Below are 19,792 nucleotides of genomic sequence, written 5' to 3' on the forward strand. Positions count from 1 at the left end.
TTCAAGCGATTCTCCCGCCTTAGCCTCCCGAGTAGCTGGGATTACAGGCACCTGCCATCATGCCCAGCTAATTTTTGCATTTTTAGTAGAGATGGGGTTTCATCATGTTGGCCAGGCTGGTCTTGAACTCCTGACCTCAGGGGATCCACCCACCTCAGCCACCAAAAGTGCTGGGATTACAGGTGTGAGCCACCGTGCCTGGCCAAGGATGGCTATTATTCTCACATGAATTCAACTGAAATCTCAATAGGGCAACACTAATAACCATGTTTCCTATATAACTTAAAAACTGTTCTTTGTCATCCCCTCATCTACCCAACGGGAATTAGAGCTCGCCTGTGAGGCTGCTTGACAGGACCACTGAATGCTGGGAATCAACCATGCTCTATCCTCTCATTTAACAGATGGGGAAGCAGAGGTCCAGGGAGTTTGGGAAACTTGTCCACAAAGGGACAACTACTTTGTGACGGAACTATGTCTAGGACCGCGGCTCTCTTTATCAACATGAGTATCTCTTTCATTTATATGCCCCTTTACATTGACAAGGTACCTCCTCAGCTCCATGATTTTGTTTATTACACTGTATCACTCAGCTCACGAAAATGGCTTTTTTTCCTCTTTTCTTGTCTTTGGAAGATTTTTTTGCATTCTTGTAGCAGCTGATTCCATACTAACCCTTAAATTGAAAATACATATATACACACAGACACATATGTGAATATGCGGAAGAAACAGCACTGGGTCTTCCTGGACAACCCAGTACAGGCCACACCCTGGCAGCCACAAATCACAAATAAGAAACGGTCTTTCCGGCCGGGCGCGGTGGCTCAAGCCTGTAATCCCAGCACTTTGGGAGGCCGAGACGGGCGGATCACGAGGTCAGGAGATCGAGACCATCCTGGCTAACACGGTGAAACCCCGTCTCTACTAAAAAATACAAAAAACTAGCCGGGTGAGGAGGCGGGCGCCTGTAGTCCCAGCTACTTGGGAGGCTGAGGCAGGAGAATGGCGTGAACCCGGGAGGCGGAGCTTGCAGTGAGCTGAGATCCGGCCACTGCACTCCAGCCTGGGCAACAGAGCATGACTCCGTCTCAAAAAAAAAAAAAAAAGAAACGGTCTTTCCATGTGAGTTGCTTTCAACACTTCAATGCTAAAGAGCTCAGAAGTGCTTACACTTTGAAAGAAGCCTGAAAACATTTGTAGGCTACCCTTTAATGTGTCTCATTTGGAGACAGAACAGTGAGCAGGTTGACCAGCTGCTCTTCATGTACTTTTTGCAGTAAATCCTTCAAAGAATGAAGAGTGAAGACAATTCATTTTTCCTCCTGGAATTTTTCCTTCTTATTATTTTGCTTTTTTAAAGGTTGTTATATTCAGGGATAGGCATAAGACATTGTAAAAGATAAGGGATAGCATGTGAGGGAGGAAATCAGACAATCCAAAAAATCTTCTGTAGAAATAAAAAATCAGAACTTGGGGGCAAGATAGGAGGCAACACATTCTTTCTACAGAGTTGTGACACATAGCCCAACTGTCCTCAAAAGCAGGAATGAAAAAAATAACAACAACAAAAAAACAGACCTCAGCTGCATAATGAAGCTGGGGTATTGGCCTAATAGCTTTTAAAGTCCTTAAAACTGGGCTGGGCATCAAGCGTCTTTTCCGGAATAGGCCAAGGAAGACAAGTCCAGTTTGGTTTTTAAGGCTTTAGTGAGCTCTGCGCCCAGCAGCTCATGGAGGGAAATGCCGTCGTGGGAATACACCCAGTTTTTCCCAGTCCAGTCATAACGCTTGGGTCCACTGGAAGACAAAAAAAAATACATAGTAATTCCAGAGTACAGCCCTTCAGATGAACCACTGATTCCACAAATGCTGCCCCCAAGAAATTGACTGGAGTAAGGCTCTAGAAAATAACACAAAATGAGCTACAGTGTATATCTGACTTCTTATCTTAGCATCTAAGAAGAGTTATACAATAGATCTTCTGGAACAATTCCCAGAATCATTCTCAAAACCTGAAAAAACATTTGACCCTTACTGATAAGTCTCCAGGTATCACACTTTGATCTCCAGCTTTTGCTACCTCACATGTGACACCTGCTATGCTACAGTAGTGTTTAAAAATTAGGGCCATTTTTGTGCCACTGATGTGCCTTACCTATACTATTATTACCTTACCTATACTTGTGCCTTACCTATACTATTATTAGTTGTTAAGGTAAAATTCACATAACATAAAATTAACCATTTAAAAATGAATAATTTGGTGGCATTTAGTACATTTACAATGTTGTGCAACCACTACCTCTAGCTCCAAAACATCTGCATCACCCCAAAAGGAAAGCTAGTGCTGTTGTTCCTTGGTATCTATGGGGAAGGGGTTCCAGGATCTGCAGATACCAAAATCTGTGGGTACTCAAGTCCCTGATATGAAATGGTACAACACATGCATCTAACCTAGGCACATCCTCCCATATACTTTAAGTCATCTCTAGGTTACTTATAATGCCTAGTACAATGTAAATGCTATGTTAATAGTTGTTATATTGGTTTTTTATTTGTATCATTTTCGTTGTTTTATTGTTTTTTATTTTCAAATATTTTGATCCATGGTTGGTTGAATCAGCAGATGTGCAACCCACAAATACAGAAGGCCAACTATACCCATTAAACAGTTATTTCCCATTCTTTCCTCTCCTAGCACCCCAGCAATCACCTAAACTATTATTTTTTAAAAATATTTTTCTTAATTCAACGTTAAATTCATGACATTGAGAGCCTGGTGGTCTAGTTCATCCACCTCAAGCTCATCCAGTGAACAACGGCACATGCACGTCGCTTTGGGAATGCCGTATTCATGTGGACAGATTGGAGGCTGGCTTCTGCCATGTCTTGGTATACCAGATGTACATTCCACTTCCTCATGGCCTCATGGATGAATGGCCATGGAATCAGATAACACTGGTGCATGTGGCACCCTGATGAAGGTAAGAACAGAGTGCACAGGAGCCCAGAAGAAAGGGCACCTGAATCTGCCTGAGCACTCAAGGAGGGCTTTTCCAAAGACTGAGGCTAGGAGGAGGTCACCAGGAAGGGAAGCTTGGGCAATAAAAGGATCAAGGATTCCTGCATTATCAACCAAATGCTGGGGCTTGAACCTGTTCCCAGTATGTAGATAAAAAATGAGTGAACCAAACCATCAGGGTCACATAAAAATAACTAATAAACTACACCAAGCCCAAGGATCAGGACCTTGGCCCTATACTCTGATGCTGCTATTGGGTTGCCAGGCAGAGCCTGAGAAACCTCTAGACCCCTTCACACTGCTTGAGATGCTCTGAGCACAGGCACTGATGTGCAAGTGTCCCTAGAACTCTCCTTTATTCCATACTGCAACCTCGTCAGGGTGGGTAAGGTGGGAGGAAAGACTACTGATCCCACAGAACCTGAAAAGTTATCAACTTTAAAAAAAAACAGGCCGGGTGCAGTGGCTCACACCCATAACTCCATCACTTTGGGAGGCTGATGTGGGAGACTGCTTGAAGCCATGAGTTTGAGACCAACCTAGGCAACAAAGTGAGACCCCATGTTGACAAAAAAATTTATTTTTAATTAAAAATAAATAAAATTAAGGAAAACAACAAGAAAAAATCAGAAATGTAGCTGGATGAAAGAGATTTTGAACCAATGTGAAAGGCTGAGAGGAAAAAAACAAAATTTTTTTTTATGTTAAACAATCTTTATTTGAAAAATAGTACCTTATGATCCTAACAGTATCAATCAAACTTCAATAAAAGCAACTGCAGCATCAACTAATAACAGTTGCTAAATTAACAAGAGATCAATCAAAAGCGCTTTAAAGGGAGCAGCACTAGCTGGTGTTCCCGAGTCTCTGGGCATTCAGGACCCAGGTACAAGGAAAACAGAATCAAACAGGCTGGTGCTCTGGCCCCAACCAAGCCCTCACATTGTGACCTGCCTCCCTCCTGGGGGCCCTGGCAGCCCATGGTCCCTGTGGCACTTCCAGAACCCTGTCAGCTGTGGGTGGGGCCCCAGGAGCCAAAAGCCGCTTGGAAAAGGCTGGAACTTGGCCTCATAGTCAGCCAATTTCTGCCTATTGTGGTCATTTTCTTTTTGGAGTGCCTGGAGCACTCTCTCAATGGACACGGCAGCCCTCCAGACTTCCTGGGCCATTTTCTTCTTCTTCTTTTTTTTTTTTTTTTTTCAGATGGGGTCTCACTCTGTCACCGAGACTGGAGTACAGTGGTGCAATCTTGGCTCACTGCAACCTCTGCCTCCCAGGCTCAAGCAATCCTCCCACCTCAGCCTCCCGAGTAGGTGGGGCCACAGGCATGCACCACCACACCCGGCTAATTTTTGTATTTTTGGTAGAGTCAGGATTTCACCATGTTGCCCAGGCTGGTCTCGAACTCCTGAGCTCAAGCCATCTGCCTGCCTCGGGCTCCCAAAGTGCTAGGATTACAGGCGTGAGCTACTGTGCCTATCCCCTGGGCCGTTTTCTTATAGCAGACCATCTCTCTCTGAAAACTGGAAGTGTCTTTCTTCAATTTCTGGGCCAGGTTTTGGGCCATATTCTTGTAGTGGTCATGGGTGTGACACATGCGGTTCAAGTTTTCGTGCCCTTTGCTTAGTCTCTGCTAAAGGTCGGGCAGTAGGTGTCCTCCTCCGTGGACTCCCTCTATGGCCTCATCAAATGTCTTTGGTGCAGTTCAGGCAGAGCGGGCAGCAGAGGCCTACTCCCCCAGCACACTATGCACTTGTGCCGTGAGTTCTTTACTCCTTTGGATTTCTTCCCACATTTGCATGTTTGCTTCTACAATTGCCCCCTCAGGACATGAGAAAGATGCAACTAAGGTCACCATTGTCATCCACACTCTTCAGAGGGACTTGTGGCTAGGACGCTGGGGAAGCACCATGTCCAGCTTCCTTGCTCCCCTCCACTGCCAAGTCCCCATTGTACCACCCTTGAGCAGAGGCAGGACACTCAGTGGGGTGAGTGACAGAAAGTGATATTATTTATGCGATGCCTTGGGGGAGTGGAAAGAGCTCACAATAGCACCTTTGCACAGGGAGGCTATTTGCTTCACTACAACATTCCTGACCTGTTTCATTCCTGCCTTGGCCTTTCCTCCTTCTTTTTTTGAGACAGAGTCTCGCTCTGTTGCCCAGGACGGAGTGCTGTGGCAGGATTTCAGCTCATTTCAACCTCCACCTCTTGGGTTCAAGCGATTCTTCTGCCTCAGCCTCCCAAGTAGCTGGGATTACAGGTGCCTGCCACCACACCTGGCGAATTTTTTGTACTTTTAGTAGAGACAGGGTTTCACCATGTTGCCCAGGCTCATCTCAAACTCCTGACCTCAAGTGATCCGCCTGCCTGAGCCTCCCAAAGTGCTGGGATTACAGGTGTGAGCCACCGTGTCTGGCCCCTTCTTCTTTGCCTGCAAACATTGCTTCTGTCTCGTAATTTCTTGGTCAGGCAGCTCTGCAGTTTGCTGATGGTCAGTGCCATCATTCAGATAGTCTGCAGTTTGCCCCTGAAGATCCTCTCCACGGTGCTGTGAAGCATGCAGGACGCGCTTTGCATCAGTCACTCGGGGAAGTTCAGGAGGTCTGCTTTTCATGCTTTTTCAGAAACTAACCTAGGTCCTGACAGGAGGACCTGCTCATTTCATTTGGAACCCTCCAGCCTGAGGTGCTGGCCGCATCTTGGTCCTGGCCTTTCTGCGGATCTCACCCTGGGCTGATTCTCCCCTTCTCAGCATGTCATCTTCTGACTGTGAAGGCCACCACAGCAGTGCACACCTGGGTCACCCAGGGTATCCATAGGTTCCCTGGCACTAGTCCCAGGATTCTGCACATCACTAGCACTGCCACCCACGGGAGGGCCAGCAGCAGCTGAGTTGGCATGTCGTGGCAGCCAGCAGGCCCTCTGTGGCTCCCGAGGGCTCCACAGCTCTGCCTCCACTTGCCAGTGGCCTGTGGGCCACAAATGACCACTCGGAACCCTGCGGGGTGTTCCATCTCTAACAAAAACAAGGGCCCATCAGTCATTGTAGACCTTCTGTTGGGCTGGGGAGAGGGGAGGCACCCCAAGTTCTAGAAAATTGTGTCCTTGATTTTGCTGTGCAAACAGAAAGTGACATTATTTATGCAATGCCTTGGGGGAGTGGAAAGAGCTCATAGTAGCCCCTTAGCACAGGCCACTCCAGGCCCCACCTGGCCCGAAAGCACAGCTAGTGGGTCAAAGCAGGGCCAGGTCATAGCCCCGTGTCCACATGCAATCCTCTCAGGGTAGCATGGTGGCCTACCTCTGTCCCTGCTGAGGCTCGTTACCAATTTCAAGCTTCCTTCTGCTGCAGGGAAGCCTGGTCCCACCTACAAAGAGTCTGTCTCCCTTGCTAGATTGAGCTCCTTGAAGATGGGACTGTGTTTTCTTCATCTCCGTATTTCCAGTAGCTCATCAATGCCCATTATACACTAGAGGCTCAGTCATTTTTGGTCCTGTTTTCTTGTTGACTCTACTCTGACTTAGGACATGTCACTTTCCCCACTGGACCTCCATATTCACATCTGCCAATAAGAGTAAGTGGGTAAAGATCCTTCTCGCTTTAAAGCCCCTCCAATACACAGACCTCTGAAACCAGAAACAGAAGCTGAGGAGTGGTAAATGGAGCATTTTCCCTGGCATGATGGCCGGGACCTGCAGATCTGGCTGAGGGTGGTATCTTGCCAGTAGAATGCCTCTGCAGAATTTCATCCTACTTTTCAAATCAGACTCAAGGATGATCTTCACTGTTGATAATTTTAAGGTTTTTTTTTTTTTTTTTTTTTTTTTTTCTGAGGCTTTGTTATTGACACAACAGCTTCTGGAAATCTTTTCCACAGAGAGTATGGGGGCTTCTTTGGCCAAGTTGGGTGGGTGCAGGCTCCAATGGCTCAGCAGCCACTGTCCGGGCCACAGCATGTCCACAACCTCTTACTCCTCTTCAGAGGTTTCTCCAGACATTACCGTGTGTCTGGTCATGCCATTCACCACAGGTATGAAAACAATGACAACGGCCCGAAGCTGCGGGATCCTCCCACGGAATCCTGTGCCTTTGCAGGCACAGCTACACGGCGCTCCCGTGCTCCGGCCTGCTCCTTCCAAGACAGGAGCGGGACGTCCAGGGTCCTGCTCCCCCAGACCCCGCAGTCTGTGTGGGCAGCAGGCCGGGAGTGGGGAGAGCCGTCCTGGTAGTGAGGGCCTGGAGCGGGACGGCTGTGTTAGGCAGCGTCCTGGCCTCCAGCGACCAGCAGAGTGACTCGGCTTCCGTCCCCCGCTGGGAGCTGCCATCTTGCCGCCACTTCCCACAGAAGCACTGAGAGATTGTCCTCAGGAAACGCTTCTCTCCCTCCCTTCCCCTGACTTCTACGCGGCGGTGGCCTCTCTGGATCCGCTGGAAACTGGACGCAGGAAGGGGAGGGGCCTGAGGTGGACCCAGGAGCCTGTGGTCTCTGGGTGTGGCCTTCTCCCGCCGAGGCACTTCTTCAGTCTCACCCTGCCCCCCCATATATATACACATATATATATAATTTTTTTTGAGGAAGATAGTATCTGTGACAGTAAATAGCTTGCTCAGCAGATCTTTCCAAATTCCCATATTTCTGAACACAGCTAGGGTAAGAGCCTATTGCTGGACAGTGTGTCCAAATACGATATGGAAGTTTTCAGTCTCCAGATATGGGGAAAATTCTTTTGGGGTAGGTGCCTGCCCGATATTTACAAAGCCAATGATCCCCAAAAGTGATCGCTGGACTGAGCTGATCCACTTTGTTCCCCCGGAGATGGATAAGAACACACAGGCTCAAGCATGGCCAGGATCAGGAAGAGTGACTGAAGCCACAGAGGCTAACTGGCCCACAGAGGTTAAAATCCTCCAACCTCCACACTAACTGGCTCTAAAAACCAATACGAGTTGTGAATTAGGGCCTTCCTAGAATGACAGTGATTTCTAGTGCTGTTTTTGTTAAACTCTAGCACACTTCCTGGATGAGAGTGTGGGGAAAGGAAACATAACACTATTTATTCTGAACAAAGCATTAGAGATCACAGAATGATAAATGGTATAATATTAATTGCCTAAAAATGATGTCAATGTTAGGGGGTAGAGTAAGGTTATAATTTTTTAAAAATGCAAATACCATTAGTCTTTCAAAGAATTCTATGCTGGCTTTATCTAGCCCTTTCCCAATTCATAGTCAACATGCTCTCTTTGGAAGTGCTAATGAATGACTGGATCTGAGAGCTTTTTGTGGGCATTTCTCTTTTACTTTCTTACAACCACTTCAACAGCAGCCAGGCTGCTGAGGGATGAGCGACATCTCTCACTGCATGTTCTCAGGCTTTCAGATGCTATGCAGGCTGCATTGTGTCTCCAACACAATCTTTTATTCCTCTACATTGAAAGCACATCAATGGAAAAGGCAGGAGGGATTAAATGCCCTAGAACAGCAATATAAAACACTCTGCCACCTCCACAGGGTACACAACCCCATCCTGCAAAGGGAATTCAAATAACCCTTTACCTGAGAGGCTCAAAACAAGTAGAGGTCAAACTTTAACTTGCTTTGAAGACAAAGTGCAACTTGTTCAAATGCTACAAGGTCAAAAGCAGCTTTTTTTAAAAAAGTCAGGGCAATGATTTAATAGAGGAAAACTGTCTAGGCTGAATTTGGAAAAGTTATAAGCTATTCACTTCAGATCTTCTTAATATCCTGATGCCTGCTTACAGTATCCAAATTGTCAGCAGGGAGAAGTTATATAACTAGAGTAAATTTTTCTACTGAGAATGAGACAGGCTGCAAAATATCAGGAAAGACTCAATTATAAGGATACTAACATAAGACAGTGACTTGTTTTTTTGCGGGGGAGAGGGGATAGGGTCTGGCCCTGTTGCCCAGACTGGAGTGCAGTGGCGTGATCTTGGCTCACTGCAACCTCCACCTCCTGGGCTCACGCTGAGGCTCAACCTCAGCCTTCCAAGTAGTTGCGACTATAGGCGTGTGCCACCACACCTGGCTAACTTTTGTATTTTTAGTACAGGCGGGGTTTTGTGACATTGCCCAGGCTTGTCTCAAACTCCTGAACTCAAGTGATCCACACTCTTGGCCTCCCATAGTGCTGGGATTACAGGTGTGAGCCACTGCACCCAGCCGTGACTTTAATTTTCTTTTCTTTACAGAGCCAGGGACTCACTATGTCGCCCAGGTTGGTTCTGAACTGTCCTTAAGTGATCTTCCTACTTCAGCCTCTCAAAGTGTTGGGATTACAGGTGTGAGTCACTGTGCTCAGCTGACATTTCTTAAATGGTCCACAATGTTGCATTTTGGAAGTCTTTAAGAATTACAGATGTTGACTTCTGAACATACCTACATACCTGGATGGAGAAGATAACCAGATTTGCTTGTTTGGCGTCTGCTTGTTGATCACGTAGGTTCCTAGATCTCCACCCAGTTTAACAGTTAAGACACCACTCTAGGGGATTAGGTGGAAAAAAGCATGAAGAAATTAAAACAAGAAAAAGTTAGCACTTTGTCATCATTGCTTCATGTTTTATCTCAACACTTTCCATTTCTACAAGTACACAAAATACACCATAAATAAATGTCTTTAATTTAGTATTTAGAAATAGGAGTTTGTGTAGGAAGAGCTTTGCTTTCAGAATCAGAATAGGATTAATCATAATGATGTTGTATCTTATAGAGCTTTGCCTGTTCCCTGTGAGGTCTGCAAGGAGAGAACGGTGATGGAGCTCAGAGAGTTAAGTGACCTGTCTGAGGTCTTGGTGCTGGCATCTGGGATTCCTGGTTTGTTGCCCTCAACCATCAACCAGAACATACTAGAGGACATAAAAAATGCAGACTCTAACTCTATTAGAGTACTACGTCAGCCCAAACATCAGACACGACAAGTCTATTACAGAAGAAGTAAAAGGAAGGAAAGGAAGTACGCAAACCATCTGTTTTGCTTGTCTTAGAAGAGCATTAGCTTCAGCTCTGTTGGTAGAAGGCAGAAACTCCAGATGAAGTTTTTTATTTCCAGACCCTTCCCATGCCTCTAACAAGCTTCTCAGATACTCCTCCAAGGCTTTATTTTTCTCTAAAGAGCCTTGAATTCTTCAAAAGACTGGTTGGTCCATCTTTGAACAATAAATGCTCATTTAAATTTTAAAACACTCCTTCAACAAAAGAGTCCTTTACTTCTAAAGCCTGTGGTCTCTTTAAAATGGGTGAGATATGAAAGAAACAGCTACAGGGCTCAGTTCCCTGCATTGGAACTGGTAAGCAAGAGGGAGCCTGCTGTTCCCCATCTTGTGCATGACTTGCAGAGATACACAGCAGCAGCCTTTTTCTGTGTATTCTAGAGCCTCCAACCAATCGAGAGGCTTTGAATGATTCTTACAACACACTTTTGCAAATACAGAGAGCTATTTAGGCCAGCACTTTGGAAGGCCGAGGCAGGCAGATCGCTTGAGCCCAGGAGTTCCAGACAGGCCCAGGCAACATGGCAAAACCCTGTCTCTACTAAAAATGCAAAAATTAGCCAAGTGTGGTGGCATGCGCCTGTGGTCCCAGCTACTTGGGAAGCTGAAGTGGGAGGACTGCCTGAGCCCAGGAGGTTGAGGCTGCAGTGAGCTGAGATTACATCACTATACTCCAGACTGGGCGACAGAGTGAGACCCTGTCTCAAAAGCAAAGCAAAACAAAACAAAAAACCCAAAAAACAAAGAGCTATTGAAATTCCAGAGGGTAGTAACAATAATAATATAACTGATAGGAATGGGACAAGGGGCACTACTAGGATATTTTTTTAAATAACATCTTTTTCTGATTCAAAAATAAATGCATAGAAATGATGGAGATGTCAGCAATGCAGACACTGATAAAAATATTAACCACTATTTACTCAGTTCCTACTGTGCCAGGCTTGGTGTTTGGCACTTTGTGTAAATTGTTTCTAACTTGACTATAATTCTTGGAGGTAGGATTCATTATTCCAGTTTCACAGATGAGAACAGAGGTTCATAGTAAAGAGTACTTAGTAATTGGCAGAGCTAATCTTAAATCTAGGTCTGTGTGGGTCCAAAGACACTGTTCTTTCTATAACATGAAGTATTTTCTCGATCCCATTAACCAGAGATAAAAGATATTCACTCTCAGGTATTAGCTGCCAGTTTTTGTTTGTTTGTTTTTACAACAGGATCTTGCTCTGTTGCTTAGGCTGCAGCAGTGGCAGGAGCATGGCTCACTGCAGCCTCAAACCCCTACCCTCAAGTGATCCTCTGCCTCAGTCCCTGCCTCCGGAGAGCTGGGACTACAAGTACCACACCTGTCTAATTTTAACATTTTTCTTTTGTAGAGATGAGGTCTCGCTATATTGACCAGGCTAGTTTCAAACTTCTGGCCTCAAGTGATCTTCCCACCTCGGCCTCCCAAAGTGCTGGGATTATGTTACAGGTGTGAGCTACTGCACTCGGCCCCATTTTTTTTTTTCTTTTATTTTACTATAGTAAAAAGCACATAATGCTAAATTTATCATATTAACCATTTTAAGTGTACAGTACAATAAGGCATATTCACACTGCTGGGCAGCATAACTCTAGAACTTTTAATCTTGTAACACTGAAACTCTATGCCCATGAGACACTAACTTCCCCATCCCATAGCCCTTAGTAACCACCTGTCTGCTTTCTGTTTCTATGATTTTGACTTACCTTTTTTAAAATTGAAAATAAAAATTATACATTTATGGTGGTGTTTCTATGGTTTTTGACTACTTTTGACTACTTTATGAGTGGAATCATAAGTATTTGTCCTTTTATGACTTGACTGCCAGTTTTTGAAAGCATTTTTTTAAAAGGACTAGGATTATACCATACATAAGTTTGTTTTAAAGACATTTTTTTCCCCGAAACCCATTTTTATTGTTTTGGTATGACTATATTTCATTTATTTAAAAGTTTCTTAAACCTGAGGCCGTGTGTGGTGACTCATGCTTGTAATCCTGGCACTTTGGGAAGCCGAAGTGGGAGGATTGCTTGGGCACAGGAGTTCAAGACCAGACTGGGCAACATGGTAAAACCTTGTTTTTACAAAAAATTACAAATTTGCTGCATGTGGTGGTGCGCACCTATAGTCACAGCTACTTGGTAGGCTGAGGTGGGAGAATCACTTGAGCCTCAGAGATTGAGGCTGCAATAATCGGTGATCATGCCACCACACTTCAGCCTGGGTGACACAGGGACTTTTGTCTCAAAAACAAATAAATAAAAGTTCCTTAAGACTGTACAATTCAGGAGTTTTTAGTATTTCACAAAGTGTGAAAACATCACCACTATTTAATTCCAGGCTGTTTCCATTGCCCCCCAAAAAAAGCCTGCACCCATTAATACTCACTCTCTATTTCCTACTCATCCCATACACAGAGTTTTATAAATGATTTTTCCATGAGATAACAGGCTCAAAGAATCAACACACAAGCATTGGTAATCTGTTCTCTTTGTGGCCCTTAAATGCTCCAATTGTGCGTTGCACCCTATACTGGGGGGGCACCATCCAGCAGAAAGGGCAGAGGACTGAGTAAAAGATGCGAGTTCCAGGTCTGGTCTCATCACTGATCAGTGGTGCCTGTCTCCCACGATGTCTCTCCTGCCTCCTTCCAGGACTCAGGGCAAGAACCAGAGTCTGATACATGCTCAAGGTCTCTGCACTTGCGTCCATCACCACAATGCCTCAGCACACAGCAAATCAGGGGGTGCACATACAACCACTGAAGCCAAAATAGACTCTTTCCTAGTGGAATTGGAAATCTTTTGAGTGACTCCAGGCATCAGGCCACTCTTTTGCAAAGGGCATATTAATAAACAAATGTGAGAGCCCTTCTAGCTCCACACCTCTCAAGCTATTTTCGCCCCGTCACCTTCTCTGCAGTCCACTTCCTCCCTCCCCACACGAGACCCGCTCATCTCTACCCTGATACCACTCTGTGGGTCCCACTGCCTCGTGGTGCTTCCTGTCCGCATTCACAGCTGCCTGTCTGCTTGCTTGTCCCCTGACCTCCACTACTTTAAGCACCTTGGCAGCAGGAGATTTGTCTTTTCATGCTAGCATCTGCAGATCTAGCACCTTCATTCCTCCTGCAAAAAGGACATTTGTGGATGAATGACCAACTGGTCAAACAGTGAATGAGCGGATGATGACCAGGTAGTGTGATACCATCTGCCCAAGTTAGGACAAGGTTCCACAGGGCAGAAAACCCCAATGCTTAACTTCCTCCCACCAGTCCATTCACTGTAATTAGATGTTTTCCCCCACAGATCTTGAAACTATTTTAGAAGGAAAGTGGTGGCAGGAAAGAAACTAGCTGCATTAGTTCAGCAGAAATTCTTAATGCTTTTGGAACTGACTCCAAATAGACCAGATAAAGAGGGCTTTCTCTTTATCATTATTACTCCTTAGACAATCTGAGTCTATTTTGGGAGTGTGCATGCCCTTAAGTGCAGGAGGAATAGTCAAAATATGTAGCAGTTTCTGAGACATGGGCACTAGCCAATCAGCACAGACAGTGGCCACAGCTGGTGAGTCTTATCGACTCCTCCTAGTCAAGATCAGCCCTACCCATGTTTGAGCCAAAATAGCGATTACTGTTGTCACCAGCTCACTTGTAGAAATAGACACATATAAGATGGCATGTTGAGTCTGGAGACTTCACATACCCATGACCTCCTTCATTTCTAAAGTAGATACCAACTTGCTAGGATGCGTTTTTTCCCTATGTCATTTTAGTTGATCCTCATATAAATCTGAAGAGCGGAGGTTAATGTCACTAATTTCATAGCTGAGGAACTTGTGGCTCACAAAAGTTAGAAATTCATTTAAGGATTCTTGGAAAGAAAATACAAATCCAGGATGCTAAGGCAGATTCTTTGTCTCCATATCCAATAAGATGGTGCCTCACTGGGCTGGGAGCAGTGATCTATGCCTGCAATGCCAGCACTTTGGGGGGCCGAGGCAGTTGGATCGCTTGAGGTCAAGAGTTCAAGACCAGCCAGGCCAACATGGTGAAATGCTGAAACCCCATTTCTACTAAAAATACAAAAAAAAATTAGCTGGACATAGTGGCGTGCGCCTGTAATTCCAGCTACTTGGGAGGCTGAGGCAGGAGAATCCCTTGAGCCCGGGAGGTGGTGGTTGCAGTGAGCTGAGATCGTGCCACTGCACTCCAGCCTGGGCAACAGAGTGAGACTCTGTCTCAAAAAAAAAAAAAAAACAAAGATGCTGCCTCTGAGCAGGGGTTTTTAACTTGGGATTAAGTGGTCTCAGGGGGCTGCAAACACTTACAGCTTGAAGCTGAAATGGTATTCCTGAGTGTGCTAAATGAAGTGTAGCCTAAAACTGCCTCCTTACATATTTTAAGTTTGGATCTAAGGGCTTCTCTCTACATAGTGAACTGTAATCTACTCTTCTACCAGTCACCGAGTTTTGGCTAATCAAAGGCGGCCAACTGTTCAAACCATGTTTAAGGCAAACACCAAGCTGTAACCAAGCCGGCTGTTTCTGTACCTCACTTTTATTTTCTGTATGTCACTTTCCTTTTTCTGTGCATAAATCCTAAATCCTCTCCAACCACGTGGCGCACTATGGAGTCTCTCTGAACCTGTTCTTGTTGCAGCCTTCCCAATTTGTGAATCAGTCTTTGCTCAATAAAACTCTGTTAAATTTAATGTGTTTAAAGTTTTTGTTTTTTTTTTTACAGGCGAGTATGGAAGTTTTTCTTGGGAGAGGGACCGGAGCAGTCATCAGATTCTTAGAGGGAGGTATTGATCCAAAAAAGATGAAGAACCCTCAGTTCTAAGACAGTAATATGCCGACACCTTAGTGAATAAAGAACATGTCAACAAGCAAATCCTCATTAAAATATCTAAGAGGCCAGGACTCCACCTGGGAAAAAAAGGAGGGCAGTTTGGAGGTAACTTCAGATAGTGTGATGACTCTAACAGTCTCTAGGCAGATTTTGCTAGGTCAAGTGCAGTAGACTCCACAGCTGCCTAGTGACAAGAGGTGCTTTCAGCTCTGGTGCAGTGTCTTCTGTAATGACCAGTGCCAGTACGGGGTGAAGCCTGGGGCCAGACATTGGCATCCATCCATTACATGGACCACTTGATCAGATGACACACCAGTTAAGAAGCCACTTAAGTCTCCCCCTTCACAGGGAGAAAAGAGAAGAACAGATGTCTTCTTGGGTGTATCTGGATTACTGCTTTCATTTGTCTACTTGGCCAGTAGTAAGTTGGTAAAAGGTGTATAAATGCTGAGAGGCATCAATGGAAGCATGTTTTGGAAAGGTCTCATTTACATAGTGAATCAATATTTATTAAGTCCCTACTATGTACTTGGCACTGTTCCAGACACTGGGATCACAGTGAGAGGTGACAATGTGCTAGCAGCCCTCACTCAGCGCCTCCTTGGCCTCCGCGTCCACTCTGGCAGTGCTTGAGGAGCCCTTCAGCCGGCCACGGTATGGTGGGAGTCCCTTTGGGCTGGCTGAGGTCGGAGTCGCTTCCCTCTGCTTGTGGGGAGTGTGGAGGGAGAGGCGCAGGCGGGAACCGGGGCTGTGCTGGGCTCTCACGGGCCAGTGCGAGTTCTGGTGGGCGTGGGCGCAGGCTCAGGGGGCCGCACAAGGAGCGGCCTGGCCTGCGGAGCCGCTGGCCCAGAGCAGTGAGGGGCTTAGCACCTGGGCCAGCAGCTACGGAGGTTGCGCGGGGTCCCCCAGCAGTGCTGGCCCGCCAGCGCTGCACTCAAATTCTCGCAGGGCCTTAGCTGCCTCCCCACGGAGCAGGGCTCCGGACCTCCAGCCCGCCATGTCTGCACTCCCCCGCCTAAGGTGGACTCCCGCACCGCCCAAGCCTCCCCTAGGGGCGCTGCCCCCACTCTCGCCCCCTGCTCTGTGGTGCTGGGTCCCATCCACAGCCCAAGGGCTGAGGAGTGCAGGCGCAGCTCAGGACTGGCAGGCAGCTCTGCCTGCAGCCCCAGTGCAGGATCCACTAGGTGAAGCCAGCTGGGCTCCTGAGCCAGATGGGGACTTGGAGAACTTTTATTTCTAGCTGGAGGATTGTATGTGTACCAATTAGCACTCTGTGTCTAGCTCAAAGTTTGTAAATACACCAATCGGTACTCTGTGTCTAGCTCAAGGTTTGTAAATACACCAATTGGTACTCTGTATCTAGCTAACTCTGTGTCTAGCTAACCTAGTGGGGACTTAGAGAACTTTTCTGTCTAGCACTCTGTCTAGCTCAAGGATTGTAAACGCACCAATCAGCACTCTGTGTCTAGCTCAGGCTTTGTAAATACACCAATCAGTACTCTGTGTCTAGCTCAAGGATTATAAACACACCCATCAGCACTCTGTCAAAACAGACCAATCAGCTCTCTGTAAAACAGACCAATCAGCTCTCTGTAAAATGGACCAATTGGCAGGATGTGGGTGGGGTCAGACAAGGAAATAAAAGCAGGCTGCCCCAGCCAGCCAGTAGCAACCCGCTTGGGTCCCTTTCCACACAGTGGAAGCTTTGTTTGCTTGGGTCCCTTTCCACACTGTGGAAACTTTGTTCTTTCGCTCTTTGCAATAAATCTTGCTGCTTTTCACTCTTTAGGTCAACACTACCTTTATGAGCTATAACACTCACCACGAAGGTCTGCAACTTCATTTCTAAAGTCAATGAGACCACGAACCCACCGGGAAGAACGAGCAACTCCAGACACACTGCCTTAAAGAGCTGTAACACTCACCACCAAGGTCTGCAGCTTCACTCCTGACAGCGAGACCACGAACCCACCAGAATGGAAGAAGCTCCAGACACATCTGACCATCTGAAGGAACAAACTCTGGACACACCATCTTTAAGAACTGTAACACTTACCGCGAGGGTCCGCGGCTTCATTCTTGAAGTCAGTGAGAACAAGAACCCACCAATTCTGGACACAAAAGAATGGACAGCATCCCTGCTGTCAAGGAGCTCAGTCTATTATAGGTGGTAGCTGACATGTAAATAGACAATTATAACACAGAGGGATCAGCGCTCCACAGAGTCATCCTCAGAGTGCTGGGCAAGGGAGAAAGGAAGGACCATGTCTGCTTAAGAGTATCTAGGAAAGCTTCACAAAGGAGGTAACTTCCAGCTATACCTCAGGGGAGGAAAAGACTGCCCTCCCACAAAGCTCAAGTAATATTAATACCAAACATGAAATACATAAATTAGTTAGCACCTGAAGGACTCTAATCAGTAATTCACACTCTAGGGTACAGAGTTAGCATTTCAATGTAGTTAATCACAAGTCCAAACTGCAGATGGCAGCCACTATATATCTTTAGCTTTCTAAATCTACACTTAAAACATTTGCTAATTAGTAAATGATTTGCTAGAAACAATTTTACCCTTGAGTGATACTCAAAGCATATGAATTGGCTAGAAAAATATAGGCATCTCTTCCTTTCAAAGAAAAGAATAGGTTACAGAATCTGGAAAGCCTACCAGCCTAATATTGTCTTCAGAGAGACACACTCAGGGCAGGAATTAGGAAGGTTCTGTGACCCACTACTGAGAGCAGAAGGTTTTGTCACCTGGTTCAAATTGAGTCAATGATGTGAGAAATAAAAATAAAATCCTAAGCTCCCAACTGACTCAACAAACCATCTCTTGGCCAAGGGGAGCCCAGAGATACCTTAAAAAAATTTAAGTTTTGGGGCCGGGCGCGGTGGCTCAAGCCTGTAATCCCAGCACTTTGGGAGGCCGAGGCGGGTGGATCACGAGGTCAGGAGATCGAGACTATCCTGGCTAACATGGTGAAACCCCGTCTCTACTAAAAATACAAAAAACTAGCCGGGCGTGGTGGCGGGCGCCTGTAGTCTCAGCTACTTGGGAGGCTGAGGCGGGAGAATGGCGTGAACCCGGGAGGCGGAGCTTGCAGTGAGCCGAGATCACGCCACTGCACTCCAGCCTGGGAGACACAGCGAGACTCCGTCTCACAAAAAAAAAAAAAAAAAATTTAAGTTTTGGCCATGATGGGAAAGGAGTTTCAACAGGCCTTGTTCTACTCCTTCCCTCACTAACTGCCATTAGTTTCTTTTCCCCCCTAAGGGCTAAACAGAAACTAGCCCTTCAAAAGACTAACTTGAGGCCATGTGTGGTGGCTCACGCCTGTAATCCCAGCACTTTGGAGCTGCCTGTAATCCCGGCACTTTGGGAGGCCGAAGCAGGTGGATTACCTGAGGTGAGGAGTTCAAGACTAGCCTGACAACACAGGGCGAAACCCCGTCTATACTAAAAATATAAAAAAATATTAGCCGGGCGTGGTGGCAGGCACCTGTAGTCCCAGCTGCTTGGGAGGCTGAGACAAGAGAATCGCTTAAGCCCAGGAGGCGGAGGTTGCGGTGAGCCAAGATCGCGCCACTACACTCCAGCCTAGGCTACAGAGCGAGACTCTGTCTCAAAAAGAAAAAGAAAAAAAAAAAAAAAGACTGACTTCACCACTGGTATCAACCAATCATCTAATTCTGCTCTTCCCTCACTGTCCTTATAGTCAGGCTTGATACCTTCTGGAAGACTTGGTTGCTTGCTCCATCATGTGGAATGCCTTCTCCATCCAGTGCTCCCGCTGCAATTTCCAACACCATTTCTATCCCTTTAGTCTGATGGCTGATTGCCCTCAACAATTCCATGATTGAATCCAAAATACACGCTTTGTGACATTTCCTGGTATTAGTTAATTGCCATCAAGAGGATTAACATCTTTGAGGGGCTGGGCGCTGTGGCTCACACCTGTAATCCCAGCACTTTGGGAGGCTGAGGTAGGAGGATTACTTGAGTTCAGGAGTTCAAAACCAGCCTGGCCAATGTGGTGAAATACTGTCTCTACTAAAAATACAAAAATTAGCTGGGTGTGGGGGTGTGTGCCTGTAATTCCAGCTACTCGGGAGGTTGAGGCAGGAGAATTGCTTGAACCCGAGAAGCAGAGGTTGCAGTGAGGTCATGCCACTGCTCTCCAGCCTGAATAACAGACGGAGACTCCGTCTCAAAAAACAAACAAACAAACAGACAAACAAACCAACCCAGAAAACCATCTTCGAGGGATTTTCTGCCTCTGGCAAAAAAGAACTTCTCTAAGGCCTAAGCAATAATTCTAATTCCAAAGGCAGACCCTTGCCCAAATCTGCCACCTGGTGGCCAGTCGATAAAGACCAGCACTTCCCTGGCTTCTAGGATCTGGGGCTAATGTTTCATCCAACTCAGAAGTTCTCACACCAAGCCTGATCTGGTGGCTCATGCCTGTAATCCCAACACTTTGGAAGGCTGAGGGGGGTGGACCATTTGAGGTCAGGAGATCAAGACCAGCCTAACCAACATGGTGAAACCCCATCTTTACTAAAATACAAAAAGTAGCCGGGCATGGTGGCAGATGCCTGTAATCCCAGCTACTCGGGAGGCTGAGGCAGGAGAATTGCCTGAACCCAGGAGGCGGAGGTCACAGTGACCCGAGATTGCGCTACTGCACTCCAGTCTGGGCGACAGAGTGAGACTCCCTCAAAAAAAAACAAACAAAAAAAAAAACAAAAAAAAAACAAGTTCTCATACTAGCTGCACACTGGAATTATCTGTGGAGCTTAAAAATTCCAGTGCCCTGCCCAGGCCATGCCACACCCCAGTCCAAGTAATCAAAATCTCTAGGAACAAGA

The 19,792-nt window shown here is 46.2% G+C and overlaps 1 protein-coding gene across 5 annotated transcripts in view; it reads right to left on the minus strand.

Moving 5' to 3' along the window:
* Positions 1-554: 554 nt before the first annotated feature.
* LOC105491777 (frataxin) overlaps positions 555-19,792 on the minus strand; it is a 39,112-nt gene continuing 19,874 nt past the window's right edge. For 2 of the 5 annotated variants that reach the window (XM_071077705.1, XM_071077707.1), the window contains exons 4-6: positions 16,849-16,944; positions 9,438-9,535; positions 555-1,800 (exon numbers count right to left, since the gene is read on the minus strand). In XM_071077705.1, coding sequence (XP_070933806.1) covers positions 1,650-1,800; positions 9,438-9,535; positions 16,849-16,944 — 345 coding nt within the window. In that variant the 3' untranslated portion in view covers positions 555-1,649. Of the gene's footprint in view, positions 1,801-9,429; positions 9,536-16,848; positions 16,945-19,792 lie in introns of all 5 variants that reach the window. The other 3 variants (XM_071077706.1, XM_011758442.3, XM_011758443.3) reach the window with 3 other exon arrangements.

Source organism: Macaca nemestrina, chromosome 14 (assembly GCF_043159975.1).
Source record: "Macaca nemestrina isolate mMacNem1 chromosome 14, mMacNem.hap1, whole genome shotgun sequence".
In the NCBI taxonomy this organism is placed as follows: Eukaryota; Metazoa; Chordata; class Mammalia; order Primates; family Cercopithecidae; genus Macaca; species Macaca nemestrina.